Source organism: Trichogramma pretiosum, unplaced genomic scaffold, assembly GCF_000599845.2.
Source record: "Trichogramma pretiosum strain Unisexual culture from Peru unplaced genomic scaffold, Tpre_2.0 scaffold71, whole genome shotgun sequence".
NCBI lineage: Eukaryota > Metazoa > Arthropoda > Insecta > Hymenoptera > Trichogrammatidae > Trichogramma > Trichogramma pretiosum.
In genome coordinates this window covers 639104-652649 of record NW_019640814.1, presented here as the reverse complement: position 1 = coordinate 652649, position 13546 = coordinate 639104, and the positions used below count along the sequence as shown (strand labels likewise).

At 41.8% G+C, this 13546-nt stretch overlaps 1 protein-coding gene across 1 annotated transcript; it reads right to left on the bottom strand.

The window, feature by feature from the left end:
• Nucleotides 1-8109: 8109 nt before the first annotated feature.
• LOC106653305 (inositol polyphosphate 5-phosphatase E) lies at nucleotides 8110-13283 on the bottom strand. The gene is made up of 5 exons (XM_014372705.1): nucleotides 13085-13283; nucleotides 12709-12987; nucleotides 10019-10216; nucleotides 9701-9961; nucleotides 8110-8564 (listed from the first exon to the last, which is right to left on the bottom strand). Exons 1-5 carry the CDS (start codon nucleotides 13281-13283, stop codon nucleotides 8110-8112), a joined length of 1392 nt encoding a protein of 463 aa, XP_014228191.1.
• Nucleotides 13284-13546: the final 263 nt, after the last annotated feature.

The following is a 13546-nucleotide window of genomic DNA, read 5'->3' as shown; positions in this document are numbered from 1 at the left end:
AGCAGTCTCCGAAAGACCGCCGAAGTGTGGGGCTCTCGGAGGAATAAATGTCGATTTAATCCCCCTCTCAGCGAGGCTCCCCTTGATTCAACCCCAATCGATCTCAGCCGCTTGCAGCAGACGTTTCAGCTCAGTGTCAGCTCCCCGAAAAGTAGTCGTATTGTCACTCCAGATGTTCGTCGTCGGCCCCCGTCTCCCTGTAAACCGAGTGAGTGCGCTGAGAAAGCTTTCGGTGCTGCAGTTGGTTCTCTTAAGGGCTCAAAGGGGGCTTAAATAATTATATATTTCTATTTATTGTATTAAGCTGAAAAAGTGAAAAAAAATTTTTTCAGAAAACAGGCATAAGAGCCTTTTTCAATACCCCATTTGAAAGTACTTTGTCCAGTTAAATACTTACAAACACATAAATTAACTTGTATCAGCCTATGACCCTTCAGCGAAGAGCACTGAGAATATCTAAGCTGTTTGTAGTAATATTCTAAGTGATGGCTTGACACGACTAAGTTCTAGGTCATTTCATTTTCTTCGATGGATCATTATCCATCAACGCAACCTCAAGCTAAGCATAAGATCAACTTTTACTACTTCCACATACAATTTAATAAAATACAGTGGAGGCCGGTTATAACGAGATTCACGGGACCATCGAAAAGTTCTCGTTATATCCGGTCCTCGTTATAACCGACATGAGCAGTAATTACAATATTTTTTTTGGTATTTACCAGTTTCATTTATTCATCGAATAAGATGAGATTATTATATATATTGATTATTTTTTTACATTGTTACAAATAATAATAATATAATAATCAGGTTTTTTCAGTTACCTCTTCCCATGCTTCAGCCATAAATCGAATTGCTTGTAATAGGGAAACTTTGCTTTCAGTTATTCCTCTATCTAAATTTTCAATATACTTAAGTACTAATTTTCTCCTATAAAAACCCTTGAAGTTTTTTATAACCCCTTGATCCATTGGTTGTAGTACTGATGTAACATTCGGAGGAAAGTAAATTATTTTTATATTGGGAAAAGTTGGCATACTGTTATGTGCCGTACAGTTATCAATAACGAGTAAAATTTTTCTTGATTTTTTTTTCAATTCATTATCCCACTCCCTTAACAGTGAAGCAAAAATCTCAGCAGTCATCCATGACTTGCTCACATCCATGTACTGAATCAACATCTGGATTCTTACAAACACGTCTTTTTTTAACGGACCCGCGGCATTCTTCGAAAGATTTTGCTGGTAATGCATTTACTGATAATGTTTTCCTTTTTTTTTGGATTAAAATCTCCCATTTTCAAATTGTAAAAAAAAGTACCAGAAATACGTTTTCCTTGCGAAAGCAACGGTAAAACTGATCATTAACTTGCTTAGAGTAAGCTTTGTGTACATAATTCTGTGTTATTGAGTTTGCGTACGAGTATCTAGCTACGAGTGTAAACACGCAATTTCTCGTTATAAACGTCAATTTTTCCCAAAATTTTTCCTAAATTTTGCTCGTTATACCCGACTTCTCGTTATATCGATCTCGTTATATAGATACAATTTCCTATACCTAATGCATTGGAACCAACCAAATGTCCAAAATCTGCTCGTTATAGCCGGTATCTCGCTATATCCGACCTCGTTATAAACGGCCTCCACTGTATTCTATTAGGTCGGTGTTCCCTTCGATGGAGGAGATGGTTTCGTTCTGGGAGCCAATTCTCACTACTCCTTCGAAGGAGCTCGACGGTGTCGCAGCCGTTGAGAATAGGGACCTCGAGTGGATAGCAGATCCTGTATCAATGCGTGAGCTCCTAGCCTGCGAGTCATCTGCACCCGGTCCCGGCGGCATTACGCCGCATCAGTGGCGTTCTATTCCGATCTCTCTTAGAGCATTGTTCCTGAATGTTATCCTTGCACTCGGCGGTTTTCCATCAGACAGCCTGTTGAGCCAGACGATATTTATACCTAAGAAAGACGGCAGCTCACTACCATCAGAGTTCCGTCCTATTAGTGTCTCCTCCGTTGTCGTTCGTCATTTACACAAGGTTTTTGCTTCGCGTGATATGCGGGCAAATCTTGTGGACGAGTGGCAGATGGCTGCGTGGAGAATATCACTGTGCTCAGCAAAATTCTCCGCGACGCATAGTCATCGTTGAAGGAACTGCACGTCGTTTCGCTCGACGTTGCAAAGGCTTTTGACAGCGTTAGTCATCATGCAATAACATCGACACTTAAGAGGTTAGGCTTACCATCCGCCTTTGTCCGGTATATCGAGGATACATATAGGAACAGCTCTACTGTGCTTACCATTAAGCGTTCGAAGTCAGAGCCCATCAGGGTGACAAGAGGTGTTCGTCAAGGCGACCCGTTATCGTCACTCCTGTTTTCTCTCGTGATTGATCGGGTTCTGACTTCCCTGTCTTCTTCGGTAGGATACCATCTGCGTGAGCACAAGATCGACGCACTGGCGTACGCAGACGATATCGAGCTTTTTAGCTCGTCAATATTGGGTATGAAAGAAATGTTACGAACCGACAGGGACGAGGCTTCCAAATATGGTCTGCAGGTCAATGCGGCCAAGTGCATCGCGATGTCAATCTTGATTGCCGCAGTAAGCGAAAGACATATAAAGTGTCGACACTGCTGAAAGCTTTCAGATTGGCGGCGGGCCTATTCGTTAGCTTGGCCCTACTGAGCACTTTAAATACCTTGGGGTGCATTTCTCTCCCCTTGGTATCCGGAAGCCCTGGGGTACTTTAGTTCGGGAGCTGGCTAACATCGCCTCGGCTCCTCTAAAGCCCCAGCAGCGTTTAAAGATCTTACGCTGCTTCCTCGTTCCGCGATATTACCATCAGTTAATCTTGTCGAGATACCATCTTCAAACTCTTAAGAGTCTTGACCGATAAGTACGCGGTGAGGTTCGCAAATGGTTGCGGCTACCGAAAGATGTTCCCATTGGATACTTCCATCCGCGGTGTAAAGACGGGGGACTCGGAATTCCATCTTTCCGAACAGCCATTCCAGCCTTGGTTCATTCAAGGCTTTCGGATATTGCTGAGTCTTCCTGTGCCGCCGTTAGGGGTGTCTTTTGTCATCGCTCGGTGCAGGCTTCGATCCGATGGGCCGAGACGGCGCTGTCCTTTCATGGGCGGTCCCGTATTGACCAGGAGGTTCGTGACAGGTACTGGGCTTCGCTACTTCATCAAGCGAATGATGGCAAGGAGCTCTCCGAATGTGCTCGTGTCCGTGCGAGCCATTCGTGGGTACACCGTAACAGCGGGTCCCTCTACGCGCAATTCCATCACGTATGAGTCAATACTCTCCCGACTCGCATTAGAATATCACGCGGCAGACGCTGAGTCGGTGGCCCGCCTATCGAGTGTCGAGCGGGCTGTGGTACTACTGAAACGGCAGCTCACGTCATTCAGGGCTGTCACCGCACTCATGGAGGCCGAATACTGCGACACGATGCAATTTGCCGTATCGCAGTCAGTAGCCTCCGGCAGTTGGGGTGGAGCATCCGGCAGGAGCCGCACTTTCATACCAGAGAAAGCTTGTGGAAGCCAGATATCGTCGCTGTAAAGGATCAGGTTGTCAAGGTGATCGATGCGCAAGTCATCAGCGCTTCATCGTCCCTTGACGACTCGCACCGTCGGAAAGTCGCCAAATATGATACCCCTGACATTCGTCATCAGGTCGCCAGTGAGTATGGGGTCGAGAACGATAACATCTCGTTCTTTTCGATCACGATCTCCTAGCGGGGTATCTGGTCCGCTGCTTCCGCCGCTAGTCTGTGCGAACTCGGATTGAGCAAATGTTTGGATTTCATCACGGTAATTGGTGTTGGTATGAGGGGTCGTCAGTAGGCTAGAGCCCGACGAATTGAGGTTAGGGCTATTATCCACTTTAAAGGATAATTAGCAATTATTAAAGTGAATAAAAGATGCTTCAAGTAATAATCAGGTATATGAACTCTGACTGAGAGTCGGCACCTTAGGTGTCAGCCAGGTTTTACAAATAGATAAGACGTCGATGTAATGATTTACGAGAAAAGACTTTATTTGATCTAAGTGTGATCTTAGTGAATTTACATTTGCATGCGCAACACGCAACGGCTCAGATGTACCAGCAACATCAATAGCTGTGGTGGAGGGTGACTGTCAGATAATCTTGGCCAGGTAATCCTCTGTGACTATCGAAATACGTTCCAAATTTGCATTTTTACTGACAAATACAGTGATAACCATACCCTGACGTACCCATGTTTGCCAGATCCTTTGCCACACGTTTCAACTTGAATGTGTATTCAGATTTCATCGCGAAAATTCTGATTGCATCGTTCTGGTCGGCTCCCGTGAACACATCCTTATAGCATATGTGCCCCATACTTCGCTTTGTTTCAAGGATGTAATATTGGATAGTGATGGATCGAATTTTACGACTACAGTCTTTGTACTTCTTTGGGGCTGCGTGTTATGCCCTTAGTCCGTGAGCGATTACGAAAGTCTCGAATCATGACAATTATCTGAACGTATTTTTGTAAGCCGAGGTGCTTCAGAATTCTCTCAGCCAGCTGCATGTGACTCAGGCGAGAAGTAGCTGGAGTGGCACACAATTTAAGCTCTCAAGGGTCTGGCATTGTAGTGCATAGCTTTCAAACGTTGGATTTCACGCTCGGCTCTGTCAAGTCGATTTTTCTGGCTTGCCAGTTCATTGCGCAATGCCTTGTCTCTCGCTGCCATGAACTTATATAGGACCACGAGCCTGTCCGAGTCGGAAAGCTCAGAGAAGCTCTCTACACTTACAGGAGATTAGTCCGCCATTTTTTTTTGTTCTCCGTTGGAGTGCACCAATAGGTCAACGAGGGGTACTCCTCTTCTGGATCTAGGCTCACACGGCCGCTATCGAGTCGCTCTGCTCTTGCCGAATTTTTTATCGCTCGTTGGGCCGATGCACAAGCACTAGTGACGGTGTCTATTTAGACCGGCAGATGATGACAGATTTTGCAAAAAGGATTTTCTCACACATGCCTCTTGGAGTACTTAAAGTATGTCCAGAGACAAGACGAAACCCAAAATTTTAGCGTGATCCTATGTAGATAAAAATATCTTGCATTGTGTATTGTTAAACGCTGCGCTGTTATAACAGTAGCGCACACTTTTTGTTTATTTATATAATATGTAAACAAGCCGCTAGGTGGTGAACTTGTAAAAACTTGTAACCCAAAAATGAACCATGGCTAAAGATGCTTAATATCCGAGTCGAAATAAAGCTCCGGTATGTTCCGGGTTGAACACAAATACCTGATTTTCATTGATTGAGAAACGGGTTAGCCACTCTACCTGAATAAGTAAGTACCTGAATAAGTGCTTACTATTCAAACAGACAGCTAAAGAGGAGAGATACCTGAGAGCTTGAACGATCTACAGAAGGTAGCGATCAAAAGCCACTTTTTCCAGACGATCAAACACTCAGGCCTAAGACACCTGCAAAGGCACGAACGAGATCACCCCTGCTGACTCCTATTCGTCATTACCAGTCACGACTTCATCGAGTCCAATCTCAGTAGCTTCCACTGCACGTCGGATTCACGATTCCTCATCATCACACCGGCGCAGTCCGCCGAATCATCACTACCTAACGAGACTTTTCTCGTAATTGTTATCCGTCCAATAACAGTATACACACAGCACTTATGCCTCTTTCATAATAAGTTTATTTCATCGTTTTCTACCTCTCAAAGAAATGGCATAAGTTTAGAAATAGTTATCCCAAAAACGACTTTTGAGAAATGCTCACCTTTTTAGTACATTTAATTGGGTAGCTGCAACCTGCACTCATGCCAATATTTTTTATGAACTATTCTAATCAATCAATTTCATACTGCTCAAAGGCATAAGTTAAAAAATTAATATCCTCGAATTATTATTTTTTACATTTCGAGCCTAGACCTGTAGATTTAAGGCTACCATGGGCACTTATGCCTTACTCAAGGTAAGCTGGGCTAATAGTTTACAATCATTACATGAAAAAAGGCATAAGCTAAAAAATAAATATCCTACCCTTTATTTATTGCAAACGCGCATACGCCAAGACATTTTTATCTACATGGGATCACGCTAACGTTTTGGATTTAGTCTTGTCTCTGGACATACTTTAAGTACTCTAAGAGGCATGTATAAAAAATTGTTATGCAAAATCTTTCATCATCTGGCGGTCTAATTGCAGAACCCGGCTTTATTCAGATGGAAGCACAGCAGGTCTTAAGGTATCTCTCAATGAAATTCTCCAAACAGCTTGTATCGTAGTACCTTCCACACTTTATGCAGCGCCAGGGCGTGTCTGGATAACTTTTATGGCATATGGCACACGAGACCATTTATGTGTCGATACAAGGGATCAAAAAAGCCTTGATAATTATGTCAGTTAAATGACAGTTTAAAACTCACGAGCACATTGACAATTTAAATGCTCAACAGTCAGTAAGCACAGGCACAATAAAAAAAAAATAATGTAGGCGCTTAGCCGACGATCACAAGAACAACAACTTGTAGAAGCACAGCGTATGAGAGACACTTTAGTATAACTTGACATGAGTTTTTGAAAAATTTGCTTTTTTTTTAGCGGTCCAACCAGAATCAATGAGAATTTATACAGGGCACAAAACCACTACTGCACGTAACGCACTAACAAAATGAACTGTCAAATTTTGCTTAAAAACACAGAAGTTAAAAGTGAAAATTTACGGAGCACGTCGTAAACACGTCTTAGCTCATCAGACGCAGTGGGACCAATCCCACTACAGGCCGGGTGCGTCGGGAGAGAAGGGATACAATAATCGATCGCAGCGCGAGGTGCGGCCAAAATGTAAAACAGCGCGTCCCCACTTGTACGTAAAAAGTATAAGAGGAAGTATATTAAGTTATCTGAATAATTATAATTTTCACCTTTAATAAGTCAAAACTTGTGTTTTTCAATTGCTTGAATTTTGATTTTCATTTCCAAGTATCAACTGTCACACTTATTCATAATTTTCTCTAGCATTATATCATTTAATTTGTTAGCTTGACAGCTGGCCTAGTGTTTTTTATCACATGAGACCTCCTCTACATGTCGATTCTTGTCGATCTACATACAAATAAACAATAAAACTAACCTATGCACGAAATAAATATTAAAATTTGTTTTAAAATGTATACTTGCATATAATATGACTTTATAAGGAATCGACAAAGGTACAGTTTGTCTTACTACTCGGGCTTCAATATGCGAGCTCAGTCCATCAGAACGGTATTCTTTGACATGGGATATGTGTTGATTTTCAACCAAACTTTCACCTTTTTTAGGACCTTGAGGATTGAACTTAATTGAGTGGGTTATTTTTTCAAATCCGGTTTGTATAACGATGTCTATATTGTATTTATTGTCATAACTTATGATAAATATTAATGAAAAATACGAAAACTTTGCTTAACTCCCTATGCTGTCAATGTTAAGATACTTGTATACGAGGACACGCTGTTGACATATTTGAGCCACGAGGTGGCGCGACATGACTTGCACCCGGCCTACACACGTTCTATAGATGCACTGACGTTAGTTTTACAAGTTCCGAGAAATAAGAGATCCAAGAGACAATAACTTACCCAATATCGGAAAAGAGTCAACAAAAAAAACCGACCCTGCTTGTAAATATCCCCCAAAAAACAGTGATCAAAAAAGGAAAGCCATGTTAAGCCGGCAAAGACCCAAAGAAATCTTCAAGTAAGCGGCAAGCATGCTGCGACCGCAGAAAAACGTATCGCCAGGGTAATCTTCGTAAGGTCGTAGACTTGACGGACGACGAGTGCATTTATATCGTACTAGATTTGTCCAATAATACATTAAATATTAATTCAGATATTTTTGTTAGCTTGGTAAAGCAAAATCACTTTATTTTTTAACAAAAAAATATTATAATAATGTTTACAATGGTAATTATTTATACTAAATTACATATTCGAAAAATCCGTACTTTATAATCTTTATCTCTTAACTCATAATTTTTGTTTCATTCGAGTTTGTGAATATTTTTACAGTAAAAAATTACAATCATAAATTTTTAAGGGTTAGTCGCTTAGTATGTAATAGATTTTAAATTTGCTTCGTAAATAGAAAATATTGGTTTATGATCAGATGACGAAATTTTCCTAATTGAATCATATAAGTAGCATTTAGCTAGATTACATGTACTATTGCTCAAGTTTCCATCGAATGTCAAATGCAATTTTTTAGATTTGAATAATATTCTATCAGTGTAAGATGGGGCTCGATCATTATGAAGCAAATTATTTTTTGGAGATTTTAGATGAAATTTATAAGTTGGTGGGAAAGTGACTGGAGCTTCTTCATAATCTTTCAAGTTCTCATTTGTATCCATCAGAATCAAAAGTTGATCTGTTTTTAAATCAAGTTTTTCATATGTATTGAAATGAGTTCTCATTATTCGATGACAAACCATCTCAACAGGTTCTTCTGTACGAAAATTTAAATCACCAAACAAAAAAATGTAATCAAATTGTTGAACTTTATCTGAAACATTAAATAAAATATTATTAACAATATTCCTGTAAACTCTGTCAAGTTTTAAGCAACAAATTATCTCGAATGAATCAGAATAAAAAACGTACCATAAGGGTTTACGCCGCAGTTGATAATAGTTGCATGGATTTCCTCGTGGATCAGCTACGTGGGATGGATGCTGATCAGAAATGGATTCTGCGTTGAAATAGTGTGGAAACAGTGTGGAAAGTACATCGATTCCACGAGGACAGTTTATAGATTCCATGAGGAAAGATCATAAGTTTCATGTAGATTTTTGCAAGTTTATCCATGAGGACTTTCTTCGAAGATCCGCGAGGGTATTTTCGTCATTAAAAAAATGAAAAAAAGTTTCTTCCTTAAGCAGGATTTGAACCCGAGATCTTTTGATTTCGAAATCGAGGCTAGTACTCTAGGGACTGAGCTATCAATCAGATATATAAGTTGACCCACTTTATATTAAAATGGACTTTTAAATTTTTATTTTGTTTATTCGATATTTTTGGGTTTTAAAAAATTTAGTTCGTTACATTTTGAATAAAGTTTAAAAAAAATGAAATTGTTGTTCTAAGTATTTTTTTTACTTATTATTCACTAAAAATCGATCACTTATATAACTGATCAATAGCGTGGTCAGTAGAGTTCCAGCCTCGAATCCGAAAGATCCCGGGTTCAATTCCTACTCTCGGGAGAAACTTTTTTTCATTGCTTTAATGACCAAAACATCCTCGTGGATCGGCTAAGAAAGTCCTCATGGATAAACTGGCAAAAATCTACATGGAATCTCTGATCTTTCCTCGTGGAATCTATAAACTGTCCTTGAGGAATCGATGTACTTTCCAAGCTGTTTCTACGCTATTTCCACGCAGCATCTATCTCCAATCAGTATCAATTCCACGTAGCTGATCCACGAGGAAATCCTTGCAACTATTTTCAACTGAGGCGTCAGTGAGAGAGCGCGCGAGGTGGGTCTGAAGTGAATTATTTTAAAATTGTTTGGTTCCGAGGCACCGTCGGTGTTTCTTAGTGGTCTGCATTCGCCAATTAAGAATTAAAAACAAAAATATTTCTCTAATGTAACAGTATCATGAAAATTTTATGTATAATGAGTAATGTTCATTTCTTACCTTTGAAAGATTGTTTAAGTGGTAGAGATCGAGAAAATTCTAAATTTTTAAAAATATGTTCAAGTTCAGATACTCTAGTTTTAATATTTTTCTCATGCGCAGAAAGATGCGACGTTATGAATAAAAAACTGGTATGAAAAATCATTAAAGCAAGGGATATTGCTCCTTTGGTTTTGAAGAACTTCAACTTGTTTAATAAACAACAATGAACTTCTATAATAGATGCAAATCCAATCAGCTCTTTTTTCAAAAAAATCATGGCTGTAATCATGCCAAGTTGTTTTTTTTCTTTTAGACAATAGGATGCTCCAATTATACCTTGCAATGATTCTAAATACTCTTGATTTTTACAATACTTTGTTTCTTGGGAACTCAGCACAATAATATCTGGATTATGACTCAATTGGGTAGTAAAAGCACTACATAAATCTTTAATTGAATTCCGACCATTCATATTCCAAGATCCAATAAAGATTTTTAGCTTTTTATCATTATGCAATTTTTTCAAATTTTTTACTAGATTGCATGAATTGTATTCATACAAGAAAAATCTAAAATTCAAAATATGATAATGATTATTAAACAGATAAATAGAGAATATTTTTATATTTTTCTTTCTACAATATATGATTTCATAATCAAATTTAATGCTTTACAAGCGCCCTCAGGAAAAGCTTTGAATCAATGCAAAGGTAAAGAAGATAGCGATTTGAAGCTCAAAGATAAATGTGAAGTACACCCGTATGGCGATAGCTCGACCCACTCTCATTGTGCCGCAACGCACACGTCTTCCGAAAAAATATTGACACTCGGACTTATCACAGTATTGTTGGATTGATTAGAAAACTGACCAGTTGGCGATATAAAGATCGTTTAAAAACACTCAAAAAAAGTCTCTTTATTAACTGTACTTTTTTTCAATTCTTTACTGGCCATTTTAGACGCTAGGTGGCTGAGAGTCAAAACGTGCGCTCCCATAAATCAATGTAGATAAAAGCGAATCGTTTTCATTTGTATTAAAGTAAAAGTTAAATAATCACATATAAATTACAATAGTTAAGTGTCCTTATAATAACTAATAAAATATGTGAAGTCACGGTAGAACAATCAAGTTTCCACTTCATTCCTCGACTTATGACTATCGCGGCCTGGAGCAGCATGCGGTCAGCACAAGCTTCCCATATTCGGCCATTCAAACCTGAACTATGGTTTTCCCAGTTAGAAGTAGTGTCCCAGATCCTGCGCATATTGTCCGATAATACTAAATATAACATGGTCCTGCGGCCCTGGACCAGGATTCTATAATGAATCTGCCCGATAATATAAGAACCACCACAAAACAATTACGAAACTCTGAAGGCGACCATACTGCAGTGTATGACGAGGCCAATAGACCAGCAGCTCCATCATCGAACTGGAGTTGGACGACAAGCGACCTTCCTAGCTGCTGCAACAGATGAGAGATCTCGTGGGAGATAGCTTCTCTCAGAATGTGCTTCGATTCAAGTGTTTCAATCTTCTTTCCCTGTCAATCGCCTAATCTGCCGACTGTGCACCGGCGGTTGCCGGAACAGGGTGTTATGACCCAGTCACAAGAACGGAGTCGTGCGCGCTGCGTTCCTTAGCTCGCGTTCCCTGCTGGTATGCGCCGTTGGCTATTCCTCGGGTGGGGTCGCTTCTCGATAAACGCGTAGAAACGTGAAGAAGTTGCAGCGTTTCTCCCTGTCTATGATGTCACTTCCAATGATGGAAAATAATGACCTCAATGAGGTGGACCGACGTTGCCTCGATTCTCGCGAGAAGGTCTTACGTCAGCAGAGTTCACGACAACGAAGTATCACGAAGCCGTCGAGCTTGCACGCAGGTCGTCGACCTGTTGAGTCAGGAAACTCGGGGAGCGCAACTCTTTCGTCTAGACGATCTCGCTCGTGTCAAGAGTCAAAAGGACATCTGCCTAAGTTGATGCCTAAACACGAGGTCGATTGAAGAGGAGGACGGAGTCTCGAATATTCTCCTATGTGCGATGCAACGGCAGTGAGCGGCTGTTATATCCTCATTCAAAGGAGTAAGCCCAATAGTCTGTCCAGAGGCTAAGTTCGACAATCAGCCCAGAGACTGAGTTCGATATTCGTTCGAAAGTTAATTGGGCAGAGTTTTGGTGGTGCTCGGACGGTCGTTCAAAAACGAGTGAGCCTCAGCTCGGATTTTCCTCTCCTTTTATACCCGCGGCCTGGGGACGAAGAGGGAAAAAAGGGGGTGGTTAGCACGTGCCACCGTGAATCCGATTGGCAGTTGTACTGCTTTGATCTGCGACTCGCCGATCAGCCGATCTTTTGCCTTTCTCATTTCTGGGAAGTGGTAACGGATTGTGGCAGTGGCTCGCTTAGCTGGTTCAGACCTGTGTTGTTGTTGTTTGGTTGGCTTCTGCGGGTCCCTTTCAAGGCTTTTATGGGTTGGTGTGAATTGCCTGCTTGCAGCGGGGGTTGCCCCGAATATATTGCTTGATGTATTTCGCAATGGAGCATTGATTCAGTGTATAGGCAGCCCAATGATGTCCTACCTTGGTTGGTACATAGGTATACTTTGCTCTGAATGAGCAGTGCGTTGCCTGACGTACAGGCCTTTCGTTGCTTCGAAGGAGCTGTGCATCACTCAACGTGTGGGCTTTTCGTTACTTTGAATGAGCAGTGCGTCGCTCGACGTATTAACTTTTCCTCGTCTCGAATGAACAGTGCGTCGCTCAATGGGGAGGCCTGCTTTCTGTTTAGTTGCGCCGCGCTGCTCCGAGAACGGAGCCGTGCGTCGCTCAACCGAGAATCCATCCTACCTCCTGGATGTTTTGACAGATGGCGTTGCTGCGCGGAGGCCAGCTCATTACAGCATCTTCCCCGAGAAAACGATGTGACCCAGTGATCGCACCCTTTTCGACTTGTATTTATTGATCTCCCCTTATTCATTTATTTATTCTAATATACCCTTTTTTCAGAATTTGTATAGATTTGCGTCACCGTATTTCTCGTAGCCAGCGGCTCCTTCTGAATGTTCTTCGACGGAGGCTTCGTCGTCAACAGTGTCCTCTTCGGACTGCTCATTTATACCTTCGTCTTCGGTAATAATTCCATCGCCTTCTTCCTCGGCCGGGCTTCCGTCTCCTTCCGGCTCTTCGTCCGTCTCCATGACCTCGTCGGGTAGCGGCGACACCGCTCGATCGTAATAGCCGGAGCTATTGAAGCACCCGAGGTACGACCTCGGGTGTGCCATCGGTCCGTCCGCCTCCTTCCCATTGTCTAGAGATGGTGAAGGCAATCTTGGTGTCGGCGTGCTTGGCCTACGTGAATCGTCGTATGGCTCTTGGTTTGATATTCGAGCCAGCGTTTACAGTACCTTCGTCCACATCCATGTTGGTGTCACTGCTGATATCCAGCATCTCAACGTCTCTCCCGTTAGTGACCTCGCTGCTGCTGCTAGCCGGATCAATTTTTTCAAGGACAAAGATGATTTCTTCACCGTCGACCGCGCGGTTAATTACTTCGGGTTGCTCACCATTTTGCTCACTTATAGTAATTTGCGATACAAGTAGCATAAGTAACACTTTTTGGCACGGCGTATTTAAGGGCCCGAGCGCAGCGCGCTCGTGCAGTGTTGCAGTTGCAAGAGTCCGCGCTCCATACCTGTCGACGCCCCCTCCAGGAGGAGAGTCGTACCCGCGACATCTGAGGTAGTATCTCGCGTTCTTTCCCGTCCCTATAGAGCTAGCCGGACCCTGGCCGACGACGAGCAGTCGCTCGTCTGGCTCGTCGTATTACGACAAAGTCGGCCAGGCGCTGAGAATGCCTTGTAGACGGT

What these genes read in the sequence shown, in the direction of transcription:
- LOC106653305 (XM_014372705.1), bottom strand. Translation starts at nt 13,283, where the DNA reads ATGCTACTTGTATCGCAAATTACTATAAGTGAGCAAAATGGTGAGCAA. An exon ending in CAACATGGATGTGGACGAAG is followed by an intron (nt 12,988 to 13,084) that starts GTACTGTAAACG and finishes CACCATCTCTAG; the next exon opens with ACAATGGGAAGGAGGCGGAC. An exon ending in ACTTAAACAATCTTTCAAAG is followed by an intron (nt 8,565 to 9,700) that starts GTAAGAAATGAA and finishes TTAATGTTTCAG; the next exon opens with ATAAAGTTCAACAATTTGAT.